The sequence below is a fragment of the Octodon degus genome, unplaced genomic scaffold, assembly GCF_000260255.1.
Source record: "Octodon degus isolate 3935 unplaced genomic scaffold, OctDeg1.0 scaffold00246, whole genome shotgun sequence".
In the NCBI taxonomy this organism is placed as follows: domain Eukaryota; kingdom Metazoa; phylum Chordata; class Mammalia; order Rodentia; family Octodontidae; genus Octodon; species Octodon degus.
Genome location: NW_004524822.1, coordinates 1,312,251 through 1,336,210, shown reverse-complemented (window position 1 = coordinate 1,336,210; position 23,960 = coordinate 1,312,251). Strand labels below are relative to the sequence as shown.

Below are 23,960 nucleotides of genomic sequence, written 5' to 3'. Positions count from 1 at the left end.
GGGCTTGTGCCGCCTGCGGCTGCGCTGTGGCTTCGGCTGCGGCTGGCTGGAACCGAGGTGGGGCCCGCGGCCAATTCTGGCCGATCGTTCTCTCGGTGAAGCGAAACCCCCAGCTCATGAAAGTGTAAATGAGACTGTACAGAGAGAACACCGTTAAAGCCTAAGCTGCCTGGGAAGCGAGGTTTCGTCACTGTTAGGGGATCGCGAATTAAAAAGCCCGTGAGGTAGACTGCAAGGAGAGCAGAGCCGCAGTGATTGGGCGGAGCGGATAGTGACTGCTACGCCGTCGGTGCGGGGACTTGCACCCGACCGCTGGCACTGCGGACGCCCGCCCCGGGAAGTGACCGAGCCCCCCTCCCGCCTGCATTTTCATTTGCTCTTTCATCGCACAATGGCCCCCCTAGGGTGTAGATGGGGGTTCTATTCATTTCCATAGGTTGTTTTCCTAAAGTGAAGCACCAAGAAGGTCGGAATTTCGGGCTCGCGTGGCTCCGGGGTGGTCTATATCCTCCCGGACAGCTTGATCCTTTTGCTGTGTTTCCTGTGCTGATCCTGAGGATCTAAAGTTGTATTGTAAAATCAGAGTTGAGCTATCTTAATCCTAATTTCTTTATTACAAAACTGAAAACAACAGGTAAAGAAGGGGGTTTGTTTTTGTTCTTGCATTTGTAAATAGCTGCGTGTCCAGGGTGATTATACACTGTTAAAAAGTAATTTTTAAGAAAAGTTTATTACTAATACTACCTTCCAGCAAACGAGACAATTCTTATTCAATAAATTTGAGGTTTATGTTTCTGGCCAAAGAACTGGCATATTATAGACATAATATCTGAAAATATAAGAAGTGATACCAAAAGTCAACAGCGGAGATGCCTGCTAACGAGCGGTCCTTAAGCCACCCTAAAATTGCCCTGCAGTCCGCCAGCTTATTTGCCAGTTGCAAAACTGCAATAGATTGGTGAACTCTTCCAAGACACAGTAAACCACAGGCGTGATTTAAATGGCAACAAAAACTGCCAGTGGCTTTTTTTTTTTTTTTTTTTTTTAATCTTTCAGATTAAAATGAATTTTGCACTAGCCCCTGAAGTTGCAGTTTTAGAAGATCACCCCAAGGGGGTACGCAGAGTAACCCTAGATTTCAGATACCGACCGCAGGTCTTTGAGGGAAAGGTGTGCTTTCTCCAGTGGGGGATAGGGAGCCAGGAAACGCCTCAGGCGTCGATGTGGCGTTGGCCTGGGACCTGCTTAGATGCTGAGGACTCTCCTGCTGTCTTTATCTATTAACCTGTCTCCTGTGAGAATTTTGCAAGTGGGTCAAATAGTTTGGGGCATTGAATTTTTCCTTCCTGAAGGAAAAAAATGTAAATATTAGAAGCATTAGACCCAAAACATTTTTTTAAATTTATTATGCTCAGGTTGTAATTCTTATTAACAAACGGTTGTAAATTGAAATCATTAAAGTATTTCTAATTGGTTGTAGATAAGATTTTATCAGATTTTGACAATTCCATATTGCCATTAAACACTTCAGTTTGGCAGTCTAAAGGAGGACTATTCTTTCCTAGGAGAAGCCAAGTTGGAGGCTGGTATTTATGCTCAAGCACAAAATCCCCAGTCCAAATGTTACATGCCATTTTTTTCCTCAATTTAGCAAAATTCAGTGTGCAAAGGGAGGAATTTGTACATCACTTTTACACTATATATCCAGCTAAGTGCTAGTTTTGCACTTTGCAAGAGGTTTTAGTGTACTGTCCCTTTCAATTATGTACATCCTCTAAATTCAGAACCAAGAAAGGGGCAGAATCATCTAAAAAATAATGGAATGTTCATTCTCCTTGGCCAGACTGGTTGAACAGTGAGCATCTAAGTGGGTCTGCTGACTCCTGTGAATTCCCAGAAACATGACAGGAGTCCCTAGAATCTAAACTATTTTTATAATAAAATAAAGATATCAGTATCCCTTCACTTTGTTGACATTGGGAAAATCTACTTAATTCATAGCACCAGTATTTTACAAATGACCAAGAGATAATACTAAAACTTGCTCACAAGTAAAATTCCATGCAGAACATGATGGCACAGGCCTGTAATCCCAGCGCTCAGGAGGCTAAGGCAAGAGGATCGCAGCTGGTTTGAGGCCAGCCTGAACTGCATAGTGAAACCCTGGCGGGCACACACACACAATTGAAATTAATGACTTTATTGAAACTGAGTATTGGGCTGGAGAGATGGCTCAGTGGTCTAAAGCACCTATTTGGAACAAGCTTTGAAAAGCACAGGGACCGTGGTTCGATCCCCCAGCACCACATGCCAGCCAGTCGCGCCCCCTGGTGGGCTGAGCTGGCCACACACACACACACACACACACACACACTAAATAAATGTTAAAAAAAAAAAAAAAAGAAACTGAGTAGTCTCCTAGTAGTTCATTTTATTGCCACAGTTTTAGATTGTACAGCTAACCTTTAAGAAATGTATACTTAAAAATAAATAAATTTATATTTGTCAAATGTGTAACACAGAATATTCACAATTATCTGAAATTGTTGCTACTAAAATACTTTTCCTTTCCCCCAACTACATATGCAGATGAAGCTAGATTTTCTTCAATACTCAATCAAGACACATACCCCAACAAAATCAAAAAGCAAAGCCAGAGTCCAGTTGTCTTCTATTAGAGAATTACAACGCAATGCCACTTCATTATTTTTGTTTTTAAAAATTAATTTTCATTAAAATGTTATTAGTGGGGCTAGGGATATAGCTCAGCCTGGCAAGCACAAGGTCCTGAGTTTCAGTCCCAGTCACATAGGCCAAAACCAGTTACTATTGTGTAATACGTTATTTTTAATTGAATTAGTATTTGAACATTTTTGTTTTAATTTCTAATATGGTGTATATCAATAGCTATATATAATCTATGTAAGACCAAAGTTGAGTATAGCCCAGCGTGGTGGCACATGCCTATCATCCCAGCACTCTGGGCTGAAGCAGGTGGATCATTGTAAGTTCAAGACCAGCCTGGGCTACAAAGTGAGCTCAAAGCCAGCCTGGACTGCTTAGCAAGACCCTGTTTCAGAATGACAAAAAATAAAAATAGTAGCATGAAAAGATCCTAACACCAAGAGTTGTAAGACACCTCGTACTAAAATAAGAAACGTATTACTTAAGACATTGGCAGCACCCATCTGGTGAACATGACATCCTAAGTTTATTTTCCAGTACCAAAAAAGAAAAAAAAAAGAGACTAAGTTAAACACATTTGGAACTCACCCTGAACAGACTTGTAGAAGACTGTGTTATGTTCCTATTAATCAAATGGACTGTGTGGCATGTGCAAAGGAAAGCAGTCTCTACTTGCTGAGCTAGTAGAAGCAGGTTAGGTTTTTTTGCTGAGTATGATCATATGGAAGTCTTCCTTCGTAGTACCTTTAGAATCTTCACTTTAATTTCAGCTCCCTATTGGCCATGAATCTCTAACCTACTTCTACCAGGCACCTAAAATGTCCTTAACTTACATTGAGAAATTGAAAACAAAGTATAAACCTAAGCAAAATATAATTCAGAAGACAAATCTGCCTTTACAAATGCAGTGCTCTCCAATATGGAAGTGAATGCTGTGAGTTTCCGCCCTTTTTTTATTGACTGTAGGAGAGTGTTGGCTTAAGAAATGTTAAGGGGGAAATAATTCTGGGAAGAATGTACCAGCCTGTCATCACAATTAAATAAGGTGCATTTCCTAGCTGGGAATTGAGCAGTTTTAAAATACATTAATGCCAAGTGTGGTGGTGCAGACCGGTAATCCCAGCACATGCAAGTTTGAGGCCACCCTGAACTACATAATAAACACATAGTGTCTCGAAAAAGTTGAAGTCCAAATGATCCTCCTTATTCACATTTACTTCCTGACCCCTTCAACATTAATTTTTAATACTACTGATTGAAAAGGCAATTTCTATCCAAGAAAGTGTCTACACTACTTGTAAGAATCTGTCCTACCTGTGAGTAATGCTTCTGTTGCTGATGTGCCCTGCACATTAATTACAGCGTTCATTTCTGCTTCAGTTATATAAAATCAAAGACTTCAGAGACTGCTTTTAAAAGTGTTTTTGAAATGGGTAACCTAAGTGGTGGTCAGTATCTTCCAAAAGCTCTTAGTGCTAGAAAGTGAATCATCAATTTGCAAAAGCTATCTAGGTCTTTGGTTCCAGTGAAGTGAAGCAAGAACTAAGTTGTCAAAATACGGGATTATGTGTGTCCCATTCAGCTGTCTCTCCAAAGATGAGTCACTTGCTTAAGCAGAGCCCCAGGTGCTACCTATGGAGGCTGGAAACACTTTGTTGGCCAGTGATAGTACCTGTTAGCAAATGTGAAGGTAAATATCAGAGCGTTTGGGCAGAGATATAGCTGATAAGTGAACATTTGTTTAACATATTTGATCCCCATCTTCTGGTGGGGCTGAGTATCAGATTATTGATATAGTGGTACCTCAGTTCACAAACTTGAGTCTTTCCACCATGCTAGTTCCAAACCAAGTTGGACAAGAATCTAATCAAATTCAGTGGTCAGGTTCAATGTTGACCTTATGGGGCAATTGGATTCGATTCCTCTCTAGTTTGGTTTGTGACTGGAATCCCAGAGAAAATGGAGTTTGTGAACTGAGTTTGTGAACTACTATATTTGGCTTTAGAAAATGCTTTTTACTTATTTCGGCATGAACGTTTTATATTCTAAGAATTAAGTAAAGGAGAATATTTCATACACATGCATGTACATTATGAAGGAATTGTATAAAAAACCCTTTCAAGAACCCTCCTGAGTGTGGGGGCATACCCTGTAATCCCAGCGCTTGGGAGACTGCTCATGCAAAAGGATCCTGAGTTTGAGCCCAGCTTAGACTGCATATCCAGATCCTGCCTTGAAAACAAGAAAACTCTCCACTTGGCATTCTGGTTTAGGAAAAACAAGTGACTTCTTGTGTAGTTGTTTAAGTTCCACTTAAGAGTCGTAAATAGTTGAGATTTTGTGTGGGTCTTGAGTGTCCTGTCTCATTGCTGACCCTTTGTGTCTCGGCTCATATGAGTGCTGTGTGGAACAGGGCACATAGCACAGAGTGACCCTCCACTCAAAGACAGGCTCTGGTCCTGACTTTCTGATTGACCACGTGAACCTCTCTGACTATGGCGCAGTGATGTCAGAGCACAGAGTCCAGTAGCCTGGCTTCTCTCAAGACTTTCAGACTCCAGACCAGGGTACTGCACATCCTCTGCGTCTTGTTGTGGGCCTTCAACAGGGTCCCATCAAGTACACTGTTCTCTGCTATACTGCGAGTCTGTCCTTGTCCCCTCCCAGTGGAGAGCACTACACTAGGAAGCTTTGATACTCCCCACCCTCCTTAACTGATCTACCCACCTGGGTATGGATTTTTTAATCTTTTATTATCACTGGACTCCTTTCAGCACTCTCTTTCTCCTTCTGACCCTACCACCAAGCCCCTGTGTCTTCTAGGTCACTGGAATGTCTGTGTCTGCCATTCTTGATCCCACCTTCCCAAGTCTGGTTGGTTTTGCACATCAGATGGCCTTTACATTGGGCCATCCATTGTGTCACAGGTTTAAAATCCCCTTTGGAGGCTTCCCATTGTTTTTACGATAAGGACCTCGAAGTCTCCAGTTTGAGCTGCTTGCTGCATTCTTTCAGCATGCTTTGTCCTTCAGTGTCCTGGACTTGATGAATTAGCATAAAAACACTCACATGACATTTTTAAATTGGTGAGACTTTCAGGTCAGTCTAGGACAAGGATGGCAAACCTTTTAGAGACCGAGTGCCTAAGCTCCAACCTGAAATGCATTTATTGCAAAATGCCAATGCATTGAATGCAATTGAACCTGAGTACTCCGCTGTTCAGTCACACGCTGACCAGGGGGCTCTGCGTGCCCACTGCAGCATGTGTGCCCTTGGTTCACCACCCAGATAGAAACTTGGCTTTTTAAACCCCATAGCACTCTGTGCTATGTGCCCAGGCTCTGGCCAGAACTTGGCCCTCCCTTCTCTCAACATCTAGTTGTTAGTTTACTTAGCAAATGCTAAGCACTGTTCTAAACAACCTGCTGTGCACATGGCGTAGATAAGTAAATGGTAAGCACGCAGTGTTAGCTTCCGAGGCATCGGGCTGCCTGTGTGGCCAGCATGGTCACCAGCACTCCTGGGCAAGAATAGCTTCCTGTTCTGGAGGGTCATCAAGCTTGTGAGCACATATGTGTGTGAGCATGTGAGTACCATGACCACATACAGTGGTCAGTTTCTCTGAAAACATGCTTCAAAGGTCTAGAGCAGAGGCTCCAAGCCCCTGTTCAAATAAGCCCGTTTTCTGAACATTGAGAGTAAACAAGAGGTAGCCAAGTGCACAGTTTTGGGAGGAAGACCTCAGGGCTGTAGGCCTAGACCTTCAGGAGCTCCAGTGTGGCTTGGAAGGTCGGAACTTTCTAGGAAAAGAAACTGTCATTCTTCAGCTCACCCACAAGTTCCGGAGTGAAATAACAATGTCAGTTTGTCTCTATGATCAGCATACCTAGGTGGAACCTGCTAGGCCGGCAGGCAAAAACAGTACTGATTAGGGCCAGCCAAATAGCTCAGCAGATTAAAGCGGGACTGAGGGTTTGATCCCCTGGCCTGCCGTGCCAACCCCGACCCCTGGGGCCCTCTTGGGAGGCTGTAAACAGGCAGATCACTACAAGTCTGATCTAGTAGTGAGATCCTGACCACCCTGTAGACCCTTCCCTAAAAAATACAAAAAACTAAAACAGTACTGATAAAGATTCAGTGTGATAGACCACTTTAGACACTCTGAGGATCACAAGTGATGGTCTGCATCAAGAAAATAGGGGGCCAGGAAGATAGCTCAGTAGAATAAGGCAAGCGCAAGGTCCCGAGTTCAATCCCCAGTACCGCAAAAAAAAAAAAAAGGAAAGAATTAGGTAGGTACTAATTTGCTTTATTAGAAAAAAATTACTTCCCCATGTACTGATTATAGTGCTAACTGCCCTTCCTCTGGGAGGAGATACGTCCTTTGTACCTACTTATGGGCCACAGTCCTCAGGCCCTCTCAGGTTTTGGCTTTCAAAGTATAGAGAGAACCATACGGTTGAGCCCCAATTTAGAGATGTGTGTTTTAGTCAGTGTAAAGCCGCAGTCTGTACCCCCTTTGTGGACTGGCCCTGCTGCAACAGGGAGGGGGCCTTTCAGAGCCCAGGCCCCAGCAGCAGCCCGGCGCCCACTTCCTTATTGCAAGGTGCCAGCACTGCAGTTAAACCTGAATGAGGGCAGAGGTTCTAGTTTGGATAAAACAACTCACACATTAGCATCTTTTCTTTTAAAATAAAAACAAAATGGCATGCGTGCTATAAGTGCACTGCCTCTGCCCTACAGTATGTAGTACAAGGCGAGAAAAGCTAGGTTTTCTTCTTGGTGGCCGCAGAAAGTCACAGGAGGAGGTGAAGCAGGAGGTAGATCAGACCTGCCCTGCAGAAAAATCACTGTAAGCTGGGTGTGGTGGCGCACACCTATAACCCCAGCACTGGGGAGGCTGAGGCAGGAGGATGGTTGTAAATTCAAGACCAGTCTGAGCTCAAGGCCATCCTGAGCTGCATTCAAGGCGAGCCTGAGCTGCATAGCAAGACCCTGTCTCAAAAGGAAATAAAAGATCACCGTGGCTGTTGGTGTGTGAGTACACCAAGGAGGCCAGCGATGGAGATGAGGAGCTGAGCTGGGGGGAGGGCCCTCTGGGGGAGCTGAGCTGGGGGGGAGGCGTCCCAGTGTAAGAGAGAAGACTGAAAGAGGTAGAGGCCGAGGCTGCATTGAGATTGGTGACCTTTGCGCCAGGTAGGTTCTCATTGTCCTCTGGGGAAGTTATGGCAAGAAGACAGGGTATTTGAGCTCACTTTTACCTAGATTGGTGATGGTGCGCCCTTCAGAGGTTTTGGCAGTAACAAACCGCTGGTTGCGGCATGCATGCCCTACGGTTTCCACCATTCACCTAGACCTAGTTTCCTGCTCCTGTGGGACAGCCGGATAGACATGGATGTGCCACCCAGGAAGCCTGCAGAGAGAAGAGAGTTGTGGCCAAGATACAGGGTAGTGATTGCAGCCTAGGAATGCACAGGTGGAGACGAAAACACAGCAGCCAGAGGTGATCAAAAACCAGAAAGCAGCAGCCTCCACTCGAGAGAAAAAGGGTTTGTCAAAACTGGAGCAAGGGTATGAAACCCACTGACAGGGCAGGTGAGCCGCAAGTCCACGCTGCTGGGGATGGAGGTCTTACATGACCTCAGCCCTTTTCCGCAGAGTGCAGGGAGCAGTCGGTAGAGGTAGGAAGAGGAGATAGTAAAGAGGGGCAGCCTTGTCCTCAGCCTGCAGGCCCTGTGGCCTGTGGCACACATTTCATGACAGGCCCTGAGGAGGAGAGCGATGTAGGAAAGGGCAGCTTTGTGCCCTGGGCGTGAGGGAGCCTCCTGGCCGTACTCCTGGTACCCTTTCCCACCCTCTCCCACCTTCCTCCAGGCCAGTTTTCATTTTTCCCTGACAATATTTTTTGATCTTTAAAAGAAGATGTTTAAGAAAGTCAGTCTTCATGTTTTCCTCCATGTGAATTTGAATATGCAACTTGTGCTCTGTTTTTCCTTTTTTCTGTTTGTCTTTTTTCTTTTCTGAGTACTGCACTTGTGTTCTTACTCCTGTATTTGAATATATGTGTGTCTCCAGGACAGAGAGGAGAGAGAGAAAGAAAGAGATTACTGAAATCATTTCAAGCCAGGAATGGTGTGTACTCTGGGAGGTTCAGGCAGAAGGATCTCAAATTCAAGCCAGGCCTAGGAAGACCCTGTCTCAAAAAAGAGCTGGGGGGAGCAGGGCGGTGGCAGTGAGATAGCTCAGCGGTCTAAAGTGCTTGCTTAGGCAGGCACTGGGGACCTTGGTTTGATTCCCCTGCACCACATGCCACACCAGCCACGCCCTCAGGGCAGGCTGAGCTGGCCAAAACAAAATTTAAAAAATAAAATAAGATAAAAAGGCATATTAGCAGCATATGTAAAATTGAGTAAATTCTCTGTATTTACATTGAGTTTCGTAGATCAGCATTAAAAAAAAAAAATGGGTGAAGTTCATGAAGAGATAAAAAAATGGAAATAGTCTATAAAATGTACTTCAGTACCATTAAATTCATAGAAACTAAAACAGTGATATTAGTGAGGTTCTTTTATTACACATAATGTTATGGTTTGTGTCTAGATGTCCCCCAAAGCCTCATGCAGTCTTGGGGGCAGGATTCTAGAATTTATGATTGACTCATGGTCCAATGCTGGGATTATGGGGGGTGTGCTACACCCACATGGGGTGGGTGGCCTTCATAGAATATAAAGGAAATTAATGAAAGACCAGGCTTGGGAGGTTTCTGCTGGGAGGAAGGAGAACTGCATTGGTTGATGGACTCCGGGTGATCTGTGTTATAGCTTAGCAGAAAGTTTGTTTGCATTTTGCTCATGTCCAGAGACTTTGCCTGAGACTGAGATTAAGGGTGGTGGACTAATCTCAGAAATTTCAAGGCAATCAAATGTTGAGGCAGTGGCATAGCTATTGTTGGAGATTTCTGCCAGACTTATGTTACAAATCAAGAGTAAGGAGCTAGCCGGATGATTTAAAATGTGAGCTTGGCCAGAAAGGTAACTCCAATAAAGTTGTGGACTATAAACATAGAACTGAGGAGATCTTGACTGCTCAGAAGGAATAGAACGTAAAAGGCCTGAGTGCATCACAAGCAGATCTCTACCTTTTGCATCCTCAAAATTGCAAAAAGTGAAAAAGTTTGCTTGAGGAGAAAGCCACAGAGTGCCAGGTTCCAGGAAGATGGCAGCGGCTGCACTAGGTTCCACGATGGTAGTGGCATAGAGAGTTTGTTCCCCAGAATCGGATTCAGAGTACTCAGCAATCCAAGCACTCAAGCCCTACAGCTGAGAGCGAAGGAAGCTTGGCTTCTCCTCCAGTGTCAGAGACCTTGGCATCATCCCTGTGGTGCTGGTTTTAGGTGCATGCAGAATGAAAGCGTTCTGAGGTAAGGCTTCTGCCTGGATTTCAGAAGAAGGCTTGGGAGGCCAGGCAGTGTGCCCCACGAGTACAGTATGTGAAGCCAGAGGTGCAGTGGAGAACCCAGAAGTTTGGAAAAGCCAGAAACATGGATTGTCTGAGGAAAACAGCAAGGAGGGAGCAAAGCCAACCCAAGGGAGACACCATAGGAGCTACAACCAGCAGCAGTGCCATGGAGAGGGCGCCACATGGAGCTCACAGTTTGTCACACATTGCCTCAGATATTGAACTGGAACTACAGGACTTAATGTTTGCCCAGCTGGATTTTGGAGTTGCTTTGGTCCCAGTGTTTTGTATCCCCCCTTTGTACCTTTTGGAATGGTGATATTTATGTTGGGCCTTTGAATCTTGGAAGTGTATAACTGTTCATTTGTACCGGGACTCACAACTAAGTGTTTACCTTATATCTTGGAGGAGACTTGGGACTTGGACTTTTCAGCAGTGCTGAAACTGTTAGGACCTTGGCAGCTCTTAGAGATGGACTAAATACCTTTCACATAAAGGGATGTACATGAGTCATTGGGAGGCCAGGTGTGGAATGTTAGAGTCTGTGTCTGGATGTCCTCACAAGCATCATGCAGTCTTGCAGCAGGATTCTAGAAGTTATGATAGACTCATGGTCCATTCCTGGGACTGTGGGTGTGAGTGCTACCCTCATGTGGGTAGGTAGCTTTCATATAATACAAGGGAAAGAAAGAGGCTTGCTCTCTGCGCTCCTCCCTTTTTGCTCTCGCTATTTTTGCTGTGTTCTGCTGCCATGAACTGCCATGTGCCACTCTGCCTTGGAGCCACCAAGTGTGGACTGAAACCGCCATAAACTGTGAGCTAAATAAACCTTTCCCTGATTAATTTGGGATATCAGGTATTTTGTCCCAGCAACAAGAGAAAAGTAACCAGGATAAGAAGTAGGCTGAGGCAAGAAGATTGTATGCTCTGAGCAATTTTGCAGTTTATTGAGGGCTTGTCTCAAAATGATGGATAGGTGGATGGGAGTGTAGATTATTGCGAATGCCCTGGGTTCAATCCCAGTACCAATGCCCAGTATTGGCCAGAGTATGGGGAAACGTGTAGGAGAAAGTAGTATAAGGAGGCTCATGTTTTATATATCCAAGGTATTTGAATATTTCACAAAAAGCATGTGTCCTTATAAATTTCCAGTACCACAGAAAAAAAAAAAAAGAGCCTCCATAAGCACCAGCTGTCCTCATCAACCACAGGATCAGTGTGTTGTGCCTGCTGCTGCTGCTGCTGTGGACCAGGACCCCTAAAGCTGGGGGCAGGAAGCTGCCAGAAGCTGCCTAGGCACCTAAGCCTGAGCAGAATCAGAGTGTATGTGCTGGGACACTGCGGCTGGGCCTTCTGAGTTATCTGCCTTCTGGTAGAGAAAGACAGGTTAATAGGATGGAAAGGGACGAATTTTGACAGTTGGCAGAGAAGAGCCTTGAAGACAGGCATGGAGACCAGGTTAGAGTGGTGTCTCTGTCATCTCAGTTACTCTCCAACCTGGCACCATCTGTCTTTCATCATGAACACTGCTTTTTCTGTGTCCCAGCTACCTAATCCTAGTGCTTCTACAAACTCTCTAAAATCTATATCCATTTTGCCCAGTGTCCCCGGTGGAAAGCTCTTACAGAATTGCAGTACTGGCTGGATTTGCTGTAATCCTAGCACTGAGGCTGAGGCAGGAGGATCACTATGAGTTCAGTCTGGACTACCAAAATCAAAACAAAACTGTAGGACTGTGTAGTACCACAGCTAGGGCACTGACACTGACACAGTCCAGTGGGAAACCTTTTGGAACCACATTCGCCTGTTCCCTCCTAAAATTCTGTTCTTTATCATTTCCAAAAATGCCATATCAAAAGGACCACAGTATGGAGCCTTTAGGAATGAGCCGTCTTTGCTGAGCACGGTTCACGCAGGTTGTGTGAATCAGTGGCTTCCCTCTTCACACGGCAGAGTGCCTTTCACCGTAGGAGAGTGCACTGTGTTCCAGCTGTTCAACTATGTAGGGCACTGGAGTCTTTTCTAGTTTGTGACTGTTCAGAAATAAGCTGCTATGGATGTTAGTATACTGGTTTTTCTGTGTCATAATTTTCATTTTTCTGGAATAAATGTCTTTAGTATAGTCAGAGGGTCGTAGGACAATTGTGTTTTGTTTTGTTTTTTTTAACTGCTCTTTTCCAGAGTGTGTGTCCCATTTTAATTCCCGTGCTCAGTAAAGGAGTGATCTAGTTCTCCACATTGTCCTCAGCATGTGGCGCTGTGGTGGCCTTTCCACTAGCCATCCTGCTATTCTACTGCTAGCCATCCTGACAGGTGTAGGGTAATAGTGTGTCTGTAGTTTGTGTTTTCCCTGGTGGATAATCACATTGCATGTGTTGGTTTGCCATCTGTGTGTCCTCTTTGGTAAAATACCCCTTCCAGTCTGTTGCACATGTTCTAATTTGATGCATTGTTTTGCTGTTCAGTTTTGAGCTTTGTACATTGCAAATGCTAGCCCCTTGTTAGAAGAGCACTTTGCAAGGTTAAAAGATACTTTCTCTTTGTCATCATGTTTTGTTTTGTTTGTTAATGTATTTAGTGCAGGGACAGGTTCTCATTACACAGATCGGACTCGTAGTGATCCTCCTGTTTTCAGCCTCCCAAGTGCTGGGATTACAGGCGCACACCACCACCACTCCCGCCATCTCAGCACACCCTGGAGGGCTGGGGCCAGCACAGTAGGCGGGGGATCAAACCCTGGGCCCTGCATCAGTCTGAGCAGGCACTTTAGTCCACTGAGCTATCTGGCTGGCTCTGTCATCATGTTTTTATCCATTCCACTTTTCATTCAGAATCTTTCAAAGAACAACGTTTTTACTTTGGATGAAGTCCACTTTTTTCATTTTGTGCAGTCTGCTTTTGATTTCAGGTATAAAAACTCTTTGCCTAAACTTAGATCCTGAAGATTTTTTCTAGAGGTGTTTCAGCTTTTTAGGTTTCTGTTCTGGTTTTGAGCCAGGGTCTTGTTTTGTAGCCCAGGCTGGCCTCCAGCTAGTGTCATCCTCCTGGCCCACTTCCCTGTTCTGGGTCATAGCCATGCCCACCACATCCAGCCACGTGCTTTATAGAGTTGTGTTTTCTACTTGATGCTCTGGGCATGTGAGGGTACATGTCTGTAATCCCAGCACTCAGGAGGCTGAGGCAGGAAGATCCCCTTGAGTTCAAGGCCAGCCTGAGCTACATGAGCAAGTTCAAGGCAGCCTGAACTACATAGTAAGACCCTGACTCAAAAAAAAATAAAACATTTTGAGTTAATTTGCATATAAAGTGTGAAATTTGGGTCTTTTATGTCTTCCCTTCTCTCCCTCCTTCCCTTCTCTTCCCTGCCTGTAGAGTCCATTTGACCCAGCTGTAACTTTTGAGAAGGTTGTGCTTCCTCCACTGAATTGCTTTTGTGATGAGTCAATCGTGTGTGCTTATGTGGGTCTACTTCTGGGCTATCTATTCTTTGGCACTGGTTTGCACGCCTGTCCCTCTACCAATACCACAGTTTTCGAATTTTGTGCCAATATAATACATCTCAAAATTGGATGAACCGATTTTTCTTACTTTAATGTTTTTTCTAAAAGTTGTTTGAAGTGCCCTAATTCCTTTGCCTTTACATATACATTTAGAATAATCTTATCTACATATACCAAGAAATCTTACTGGAATTTTGATGGGAATTTTGTCAAATTGGGTAAGATTGATGTCCTTCCTACACAAAGTTTCAGTATCCATGAACATAGTATGTCTGTAGCAGTGAAGGAAACCAGAGGATTTGGAATTGGACCATTCAGATTTAAATTTTGTCTCCGCCCCTTCCAAGTAGAAGGAAACAGGTCACTTAGCTTACTCTTTCCAGGCCCACTTCCTGTGACTCAGAAGGGAAGCAGAGGCCAGATCTGCTGGCTCACTGGGTGGGGTTAGGAGAGTGGGTGTGCATGCTATCACATCCCTGGAGGAGGCTCCCAGAGTTAGTTATGATTTTCACCCTGCCTTGCTGTGACTCTACCTAGCACTGAAATTGATCTGTATCTATGGAAACTTGGACAACTGAGGAGCCTTTAGAATTTGTATGCGGGATCTTTTAAAAACTGATATGGGACTATTTGCTGTGCTGAGCACCCAAGGTTTGAAGGTCGCCAGCCTGGGTTCCTTTCCTGGCTTCTCCACACACAATCTGGGCACGTCACAGAGCCCCCTAAATTACCACACATGGGTTACCTCCAGTTGGAAGGTGGAGTTAATTTGTGTACCATGTTGAACAGTGCCTAGCACGTGAGCTGTCGTGCCACATTAGCTCTGATCATTACTATTGGGGACTGTAAAGGACACATTCTTATTTATGAACCAGCTTTCTTAAAAATAAATTGTTTACCTTGCAGATTTTTTAAAAAATGGATTTGACCAACCATGGACTTATTCTACTGCAGCAGTTAAATGCACAGCGCGAGTTTGGGTTCCTGTGTGACTGCACGGTTGCCATCGGCGATGTGTACTTCAAGGCACACAAATCTGTTCTTGCGTCATTCTCCAATTACTTTAAGATGTTGTTTGTCCATCAGACCAGGTAACTAAAATGGTTGGTGATAATCTAATGGCGGCGGGGTCCCTCTTCCCTTCATCCAGGCTGTGGGTCTCTGCTCGCCCTCGGTGCTTGGGTGACAGTTGCCTTTTGACTGGCCCTCCCCTTCCCTCTTGGTCACTTGCTTGCACAGTAGCTGAGAGTCACATGCCTGCCTCTCCACCAGCCCTGTCCCTGCACACAGCCCCCTGAGTGTCACCAGGCCTGTCTGAGACAAAGCCAGCCACAAGCCCCAGCAGCCCCTTCTGCCCGGAGCTTTTCTCCAGCTCCTCTGCCATGGTCCCTGAGTAGCCCCTGACTTTCACTGTATTCTTGTCTTCTACTCTGGTAAGAACCTTGAGGGACTGGATTCTCCAAAAGCACCTCTTTCCTGTGTCTTTGTTCTCAGTTCTCTCTCCTAAGTATCTTAAAGAAAAGAACCTCTCAGTACCCAAGGAAATGGTCTTCCTTTTTCCTTCATTTTCTTCTCAAATTTTTATTCTGTACTGTATACTTCCATCCCAACCCCCTTTTCTCACTTCTACTCCTGCCCCACCGCCTGAAAGGAAGACGCCTCCCTGGACCCTGACGCTGCCCGCTATGCTGCCCTCACCAGCTGAGTGCAGACACCCTTCCTTCTCTGGCTCCTGAGCAAGTTCCAGCAAGCCGCCTGTGCCCTGGGTGCACTTTTCTCCCTCCACACTCTGTCCCCTTACTCTGTGGCTTCCCCATAGCACTCCAGTGCCGTTGGGTCTCAGAGCCCACCCCGCCCCAGAACCATGGTCTCTCCTTCAGGCTCATCTTGTCTCTGCAGCATTTGCTGTTATTGGCACCTGCTGAAGTGGTCATCACCTGCGTTTGTAGAATACCTGCCCGTGCACTGGGCCACCTGAGCTCTCCTTGTGGGCTCTCTGGCTCTCCTGTCCTTTTCCTGGGTCTTCACAGCTGGAACCTTGCCCGCGTGCTCTTTCTGTCATCAGAGCCCCAGCCTGCCTGTGTTCATTTATAGCTGAATGTACCCCTGTCCCCATTGGACATGGCTAAAACTAAAGTAAGCCTCTTCCCTGAAAGCCTGCTCCTGTTTTCTTTCCCTCAAGTAACTCATACTTAAAATCTCTTTTGCACATTTTATCAGTCCCCAGATTATGTTTACTTAAAACACCTTTCACATTTCTTTTTCTTCCCCTCTCCTCTCCTCTCTCTTCTCTTCTTTTCATTTTTCTTTCTTTTCTGGTACCGGAAGTCAAGCCCAGGGCCTCACACTGCCAGGCACTGTTGAGCTACATCCCCAGCCTCCATTTTCTACCTATTCCTCTCCCACTGCCCCATGAGGTTCCATTCCTAAACACTGCTCTGTGGTGGGTGTTTGACCCAAGTTACTAGGTTGTGTGGCTTGCTCGACTAGGACGTCCTCACATAGCAGGACACTTCGTTTAGGTCCCTGTTGTCACTCAGGGGTCCTGGGACACTGCGCTCGTCTCCACCTTGGCCTGACCTGCTTTCATAGCACACTCGCTGCACACGCGACTAGCGCCCTGCTGCTCCCCGAGCACCTGCGCACACCCGCGCCACCTCCTCAGTCAAGTGGACGAAAATTCCAAAGTGACCTCCTCCTCACTCATGGATGGGAGCATTTCACTTGCAGGCTTCCTGAGGGCAGAGGCTGGGTTTTGCAGATCGTGGTGGCCACCATGGAATGGCTGGGAAATGTGCACATTCCAGGAGAGCCACTTGCCACGCACCTGCAGGGGCAAGGGGCAATGACAGGCTGGCTGGAGGGGTGCCCACCCTTGTGTAAGAGGCAGCCCTAGGAGAAGGCGCACCTCAGTGGCGTGCGCCCACGTGCTCAAGGCCCGGGGCCCATGTCCAGTGCGGCACCCTTTCACTTCATTGTGAGAAGCTCTTTGGGACCAAAGAGGGCTTTGTGTTTAATAATCTCAGTGCCATAAATTAATTACATGGTCCCCAGGATATTTTCATTTTGAAAAATAAAAGAAAGTGTAATTGGCTTTAATTAGATGCAAGGAACTTATTTAATTATAGGACAATGAGTAAATGCCTACCAAGGGAAAGTAAGCTTCATGTCAGGGAAGCCCAGGTGTGAGCAGGAGTGTGTATGTGCACCAGAGGTGACACCGCACGTAGGAGGCCTGCTGGTGGCCAGCCTTGTACAGGTTCCAAGTTCCCTGAGACTGCACAGGGCGAGGCCAGGGGCGCTGTCAGTCAGCATCTCCTGTGAGAGACCCAGTGCCATCATCTGGTCCCACCAGCACACACAGTGTTTTATGTCCTTCAGTGTCCACTAGATGTCTCTGTTGTGTCTGCAGACGGTAAATCTTACAAATAAATACAACTTGCTCAGCCCAGCCTTCCAGCCGCGTGCAGCGTTACCTGAAAGTCCTTACAAGGAAAAACTGAACGTGGAGATTACTCTGAAGGTTTATGCAGCAGGGCTTATGGCCGTGCTAGAACTTTATTCCCTCTGCTCCTGCATACGAGTGTTAGCGTAAGCATCTACAAATCAAATCTCAGGCAGGACGGTACTGCAGAGGGCTGGGAGGGACCAGAGTCTGGCCCACAGTGGGTGAGTGGTCGGGGGAGCGCAGGCGAACTGCCTGGGCATAAAGACACTCCAGAATAGAGGATTTGTCACGTTCCAGCCTAAACTCCACCTGTTTTTTTAAGTGTGCGTGCATGTGTGCATACACATGTATGTGTCCATGTGAATGTTTTGGTTTTTTTGTTTAATTTAAGCCAAAATAAATTGATGTGTTCAGATGCCCCTAGCCCAGGAGCCCCGGCTAGAGGCCTGGCTGAGTGTTGGCCGTGGGCTCCCTGGCTCCCTCCTGGCCTTGCCATCAAGGACTGCACAGAGATGCTTACAGTTGGAGAGGTTTGCTGGCAAGTGCTGTCCATAGGCAGTCAGCAGGAAGCTGGTCTAAGCACAGGGGAAAAATTACAAAACTCACACCAGGGGTTTACTGGAAAGGGCCTCAGCTGGGTGATACTTCGTGGATGCTAAAAGAACAAACCCACTTTGGATTTCTACCCTTCTCCTTTCAGGGAGTGGAGAGGTGGCCGTGGAGCCTTGTGGCTCTACCCCTTCGTTCATGCCTCAGAACCCAGGCCCATCACTAGACTGGGGCACCTTAGACCTCTCAGCACCCAGCTTTCCCAGCTGCCTGGGCCTCGGCCTGATCCTAGACTGGTCCCTGCAGTCTCTTCTTTACCTGGGAGGTGATTGTTCACGTTACTAACAGCGTCCTCACCATCCATAATCCCTGAAGGTTTATTTTATTGAATTTACCTACAGCATCTAAATATGTTGTACTCCACTATTGTTTGAGACACAACTTGTGTTTAAAGGAAAAACCACCTGTATTTACATTCCTGTTTCAAATAATGTCAGTAATCTAAAGGAATATAAAAGACCCAGTAAAGATATGCATGATATGTGTGCCTTTTTAAAAGGAAAAGAGTTAACGGCCAGTGAGATAGCTCAGCGGACTAAGCATGCTTGCTTCAGCAAGCGCAGGGACCAGGGTTCAATCCCTGGCACCACATACCACGCCAGCCCCGCCCCGGTGTGCACTGAGCCAGTGATGGAATCTGGGCATGGTAGTGCACGCCTGTAACTCCAGCAGTAAGGAGGCCGAAAACAGGAGGATCACTATGAGTCTGAGCTGTGTAATGAGACCCTGCGCGTGCATGCGCGCACACACACACACACACACACACACACAAAAGTTATTCTTCCTTTGAACTCAAGGGAATATTAGTTTTTATGTTTTATTTTTATTCTTTAGCTTCCATACTTTGTATTCAAACTCTTGTCAAATGATTATTTTTGTGCAGTCTTCTTAAAATATACACATTGCCAGCACCCCAGTAGCTGCTCAACTGCATCTTGTCCCAAGTCTCTGTTAAGTTACTTTGTTCTTTTTTTTTTTAATAGAATAAAAAACAGGGCATGCTGTTCATATTTTAGCATATTGAAAAATGTTTGTTAATAAAATAAACACGATTGCTATAAAACCAGGAAGTTACGATCATCCCAAGTGGTGGCAGGGGAATAGTTGCTCCCCTGGACAACTTGGGGAGCCCTGACATCAAAATAAGAAAGAGCAGGGGATATCGCTCAGTGGCAGAGCACTTGGCTGGTGTGAGGTCCTCTTTTTGGTCATCCTCTCAAAAAAGCTTTTTTCAAATTCTAAAGACATTCTTGGAAGCTATCTGAAAAAAGCACTGTCTATAGAATAAACTTCCTCCATGGATGATAATTACACTGCATGCTCTATAGCTGCCCACCCCATTGGTTTCTAGGGATGCGTTAGAATTGCTGTTGTTACCATGCTGGTCTGAGGACAGTGCCATCCCAGGGACCTCTTCATTACTCGCTGCTTGCTCAGGATGCTGCTTCTGAAGTCGTGGGAGGAGTAGAATCTGAGCTTTCGAAAGCGAGCTGTGCAGCCAGTTGCTGCAGACAGGTCACTTAGCTTTTGGGACCTCGGGCTCCCTGTCAGTGAGTGGGGAAGTGAAGCCCCCGGTGGCTGTTCTGTGGCCCTGAAGGATCTTGGTGTGACACTCTGGAGTTAGACAAGCCTAGATTCTGGTTCCAGTTCCACCACCTCCCAACTCTGTGATAGCGAGCAAGGCGTTGAGCCCTCACTCCCGCCCCCATCTGTGCCCAGGGACTGCGGGCAGTTCAGTGAGAGCCCTGTGGGTGCTGGTGATGACGCTGGATAGGATTAACCTTTCCAGGTCAGCTTTTAACAACCCCTGGCCGTGCCTGGGAGGTGCTGGCCTTCCTTACTGCCCTGCTCTGCGTGCTTTAGCCTTCATGCTGGAGGGAGCTGCTCCTGGAGGTCTGAGTGTAGTTTTAGTGTCTGGCCCTTCCACCCTTGTTCATGCTGGACCCCCTCTCCATGTCATCTCACTAGTAAAGCCCTGTCCTTGTTGACTTACCTCAAAGATCTCAGCTGGGCTCCAAATGAGGTCATTCATGACCCTAGACTTCTAGCACAAGTCTCTGATAGGCCGGTGGTCCTGGGAAGCATTCTTGTTCATTTGTTTTCCAGGGTCTGTTTTGTTTCTTCAGGGCCTATGTGTCATTTGAGACAGATGGGTGTCACTCACAGATTCTTCTGCTCCTCTCTTTCAGCGAATGTGTCCGACTGAAACCCACTGACATCCAGCCTGACATCTTCAGCTATCTCCTGCACCTCATGTACACTGGAAAGATGGCACCGCAGCTCATCGACCCGGTCCGCCTGGAGCAGGGCATCAAGTTCCTGCACGCATACCCGCTGATCCAGGAGGCCAGCCTTGCCAGCCAGGGTACCTTCACCCATCCGGACCAAGTCTTTCCACTGGCTTCCTCCCTCTATGGCATTCAGATCGCAGACCACCAGTTGAGACAAGCCACCAAGATCACCCCTGCACCTGAAAAACTTGGGCGGGACCCAAGACCTCCGGCCTCTAGAATGGGTGCAGAGCAGGTGCCAGATGCAGCCTCACAGCTATCTCAGCTGCCCCCCAACCTGACCCAGGTGAATCGGACAAACATGCCTTCCTCCGACCCACTGCCAAGCTCACTCTCTCCGGAACTCGTCTCCACTCCCGTTCCTGCCCCTCCTTCCGGAGAGGAGACCAATCTGGAAGCCTCTTCCTCCGACGAGCAGCCTACATCCCTCACCATAGCTCATGTCAAGCCGAGCATCATGAAGCGGAACGGGAGCTTCCCCAAGTACTACGCCTGCCACCTGTGTGGCCGGCGCTTCACCCTGCGGAGCAGCCTGCGTGAGCACCTGCAGATCCACACCGGTGTGCCTTTTGCAGCCGGCCCACAGGGCGAGAGCCGCGGGCCCCTGTCCCTGTGCAGCAATGCAGCCGACCTCGGCAAGGACGCCATGGAAGTGCCAGAAGCCGGGATGATCAGCGACAGCGAGCTGCAGCACATCTCGGATTCCCCCATCATCGATGGGCAGCAGCAGTCAGAGACCCCCCCGCCCTCAGACATTGCTGACATTGACAACCTGGAGCAGGCCGACCAGGAGAGGGAGGTAAAGAGGCGGAAGTACGAGTGCACCATCTGTGGACGCAAATTCATCCAGAAAAGCCACTGGCGGGAACACATGTACATACACACCGGGAAGCCTTTCAAATGCAGCACTTGCGACAAGAGCTTTTGCAGGGCCAACCAGGCCGCCCGCCACGTGTGCCTGAACCAGAGTATTGACACGTACACCATGGTGGACAAGCAGACTCTGGAGCTCTGCACGTTTGAGGAGGGCAGTCAGATGGACAACATGTTGGTGCAGGCCAACAAACCCTACAAGTGCAACTTGTGTGACAAAACATTCTCCACTCCCAACGAGGTTGTGAAACACTCATGCCAAAACCAGAGCTCGGACGTTTTTGCCCTAGACGAGGGGCGGTCAGTGCTCCTGGGCAGTGGGGACTCTGAAGTGACGGAACCTGACCACCCAGTGTTAGCGTCCATCAAAAAAGAACAGGAAACTGTATTACTAGACTGAATGTTACTTGTCTTTTTTAAAAACTGTCATTTTTACAAAAACTATCTTCCTTCTCTTCCCTCCATTCAGATTCGTAGTTCTCCATGGCATGATCCGAGCAGGTCCCCATCCCCACTCCCCCCACCGCCTCCCCCCACCACCTCCCCCCACCCCCACCTCTGTAAAGGCTTCGTGCATTATAAACCTGGAACCTACTTACTTTCATTCAAGGGATATTGGAAAGATAATGGTCAGTAGAACTTAAACACTTAAGTAGATTTTGAGAAGTTTTAGATTATTTAAAAGCATACTTGGAACTAATTAAGGGTATATACAAAACAGAACAACTAGAATATAATTTGGTAAGCTAAAATTATGACTTTCCCTGGGTAATAAGTCTTCCTTTTCAGAAAAAAGTAATATCAGAAAGTATAAGGTGGCTAAGAGGTAATTCTGGGCTCTGTACTATGCAAAATCTAGATGGAGTGGAAACTTCAAACCCAAGAAAATGTTTTCAGTATTTTACCTTCCAGGTGTCTTATTTCAGAATGCATCCTTTGCGATTATGTCCAGTTAAGAAATCTCCTTTAACAAAACAGAAAAGAGAGTAATAATGTGATGGCAATCTTAATTTTTGGATAAAACCTGACAAGCTGTGAGTTTGTGTGTGTGTAAAACATGTGGGTACTTCCTGTAAACCAGTGGATTAATGCACATGCCTTATCCAATTGCTGGCTTCTTTCCAACTTGAACAACAGCAAAATGACAAATGTGTTTGTTTTTAAAATCAGATTGAAAAGAGAGAGTCTATAGATTATCTTTCTGAGTAGAAGATGACATGTCATTTGACAGTGGTAAATTTGTTTCAGTGCCAACCTGCTGCTTTTCAATCAGTGTATGTGTATACTGGAGAGGAAACGATATAGAAATATATATCTTACATGGAAAGTTGAGCAGAAGATATAACTTTAATGACTTTAAAAGTCAACACTAACAGTTTACTGGCACGGTTCATTAAAGCACCAAAAATGGCAAAGAGAAATCAGGACAAAAAAAATCTAATTGCTAGGGCTGGAGACAGAATCTAGCGGTAGAGCGCTTGTGCAGCACGCACAAGCCCTGGGTTCAATCCTGGACCCACCCCAACCCACCCCCCAAAAAAACTAATTGCTATTTGGGAAAAAAAAAACTGTATTCTCTTGTTTTTTTGTTTTTAAATATCTGAAATTTTCTCCAGCGGGCTGAAAACAGTAGAAATTGTCCATTAATATACCTTTAGGCCAATGAGAAAATGGTCTTACGTGATAAAATAGGAGCCAGAGTAAAGACCGAAGGGGAAAGGGAGGGGAGAGTAGTCAATAGCTATACTGTATGTATTCTTTAAGAACCGAATATCCCATCATCCTGTTATATGTATAGTTGAGTTCTCAAATTTGTAAGTTTTTATACATACTTTCATTGAATAAACGATTAAATGGGCATATGATTTTATCTGTCTTCATCTACCCAAAGAGATGCAGAAAGGAATGTGTAGAAGCATCGCACCCAAAGTCATTTTCCCTGGAAACACCTTGCTGGACAGTTCCCTACCGAGTGGCACTGACCGCTGCCTTTGGTCACGAAGTCACACGAATCACATAAGTGAACTCTGAAGAGGCTAGTAGTAGTCAAAGGTTGGCCTGAAATGTGCCCCAGAGATTGACTTACCCAACTGTTTATAAGGAAGAAAGGAGATGAGGGGGTGCTTCCCTCAAGATAATACAACCTAGATTATAAAATATTGAATGGTTTCCATTAATTTCATCTTTGCCATCTCCCAGCTTAACAGCTTTGTGCCACACTAACTTGGAGTGTATGAAAGGTAAATAAATGAGGGTGACCCCTAGAGGGACACAAGGTGCAGCCAGAGGCAGAGCCTTGGAGACCAGAAAGTCATGGAAGTCCAAGGGTGAGGACCAAACCCTCCCCGCCCCCCACAGTGAAGAGAGGAGCTGAGTACAAATGGTAAGCCCAACCTGCCCTGAATGCTCACTGCCTGCTCCAAACCCTATGGTTATACCTGTAAGTGTTGGTCTTTAGAGATCTCCATGGAGAACCTATGGCACAAGTGCCACGGCCAGCTGTCTGATGCCCATGAAACCTCCAAAAATGTCACTATCACTAGAAGCATCTGAACATGCACACATCAGGATCCATTCAAGCTGCAGTTCTAGTTCTAACCCTTACTAACACCACTGTTAGGTTTCCTTCCCAGGGTGAGCAATAGAAAGTGACTGATTCAGGGAGATGGCTCAGTAGAATGAGTTCAATCCCTGGTTGCGCAAAAAAAATAAAAGTGACTGAAGCCAGCGTGGTGGCGCACACCTGTAATCCCAGCACTCAGGAGACTGGCAGCAGGATTGCCATGGGTTCAAAGCCAACCTGAACTACATAAGCTGTCTCAAGAAAGTAACTCGTAAAGAAAAGAAAGTAACTCGTTTGTTTAAAACACAAAAAAATACCTTTTGTAAAAAGTGTGGTAGGGTTTCACCACAGGAAATGTGTTTCTGTGCCCACAGCATTGCTGTTCAAAGGGAGCAGTGGGGTTGGTGCAAGCGGAGAGAACAGACCGACCTCTGACCCTCAAGTCATAAACCACTGAAAGGCAAATGGCTGGAGCATCCAAAATGAACTCTTCCACGAGGAAAAAGCCTGCACTGCCACATTTCAGTAGAGGT

The 23,960-nt window shown here is 46.2% G+C and overlaps 1 protein-coding gene across 1 annotated transcript in view; it reads left to right on the top strand.

Moving 5' to 3' along the window:
- Zbtb2 (zinc finger and BTB domain containing 2) overlaps positions 1 to 22,406 on the top strand; it is a 23,174-nt gene extending 768 nt beyond the window's left edge. The window contains exons 2-3 of the mRNA XM_004645981.2: positions 14,550 to 14,734; positions 19,890 to 22,406. Coding sequence (XP_004646038.1) covers positions 14,562 to 14,734; positions 19,890 to 21,264 — 1,548 coding nt within the window. The 5' untranslated portion in view covers positions 14,550 to 14,561 and the 3' untranslated portion in view covers positions 21,265 to 22,406. The remainder of the gene's footprint in view (positions 1 to 14,549; positions 14,735 to 19,889) is intronic.
- Positions 22,407 to 23,960: the final 1,554 nt, after the last annotated feature.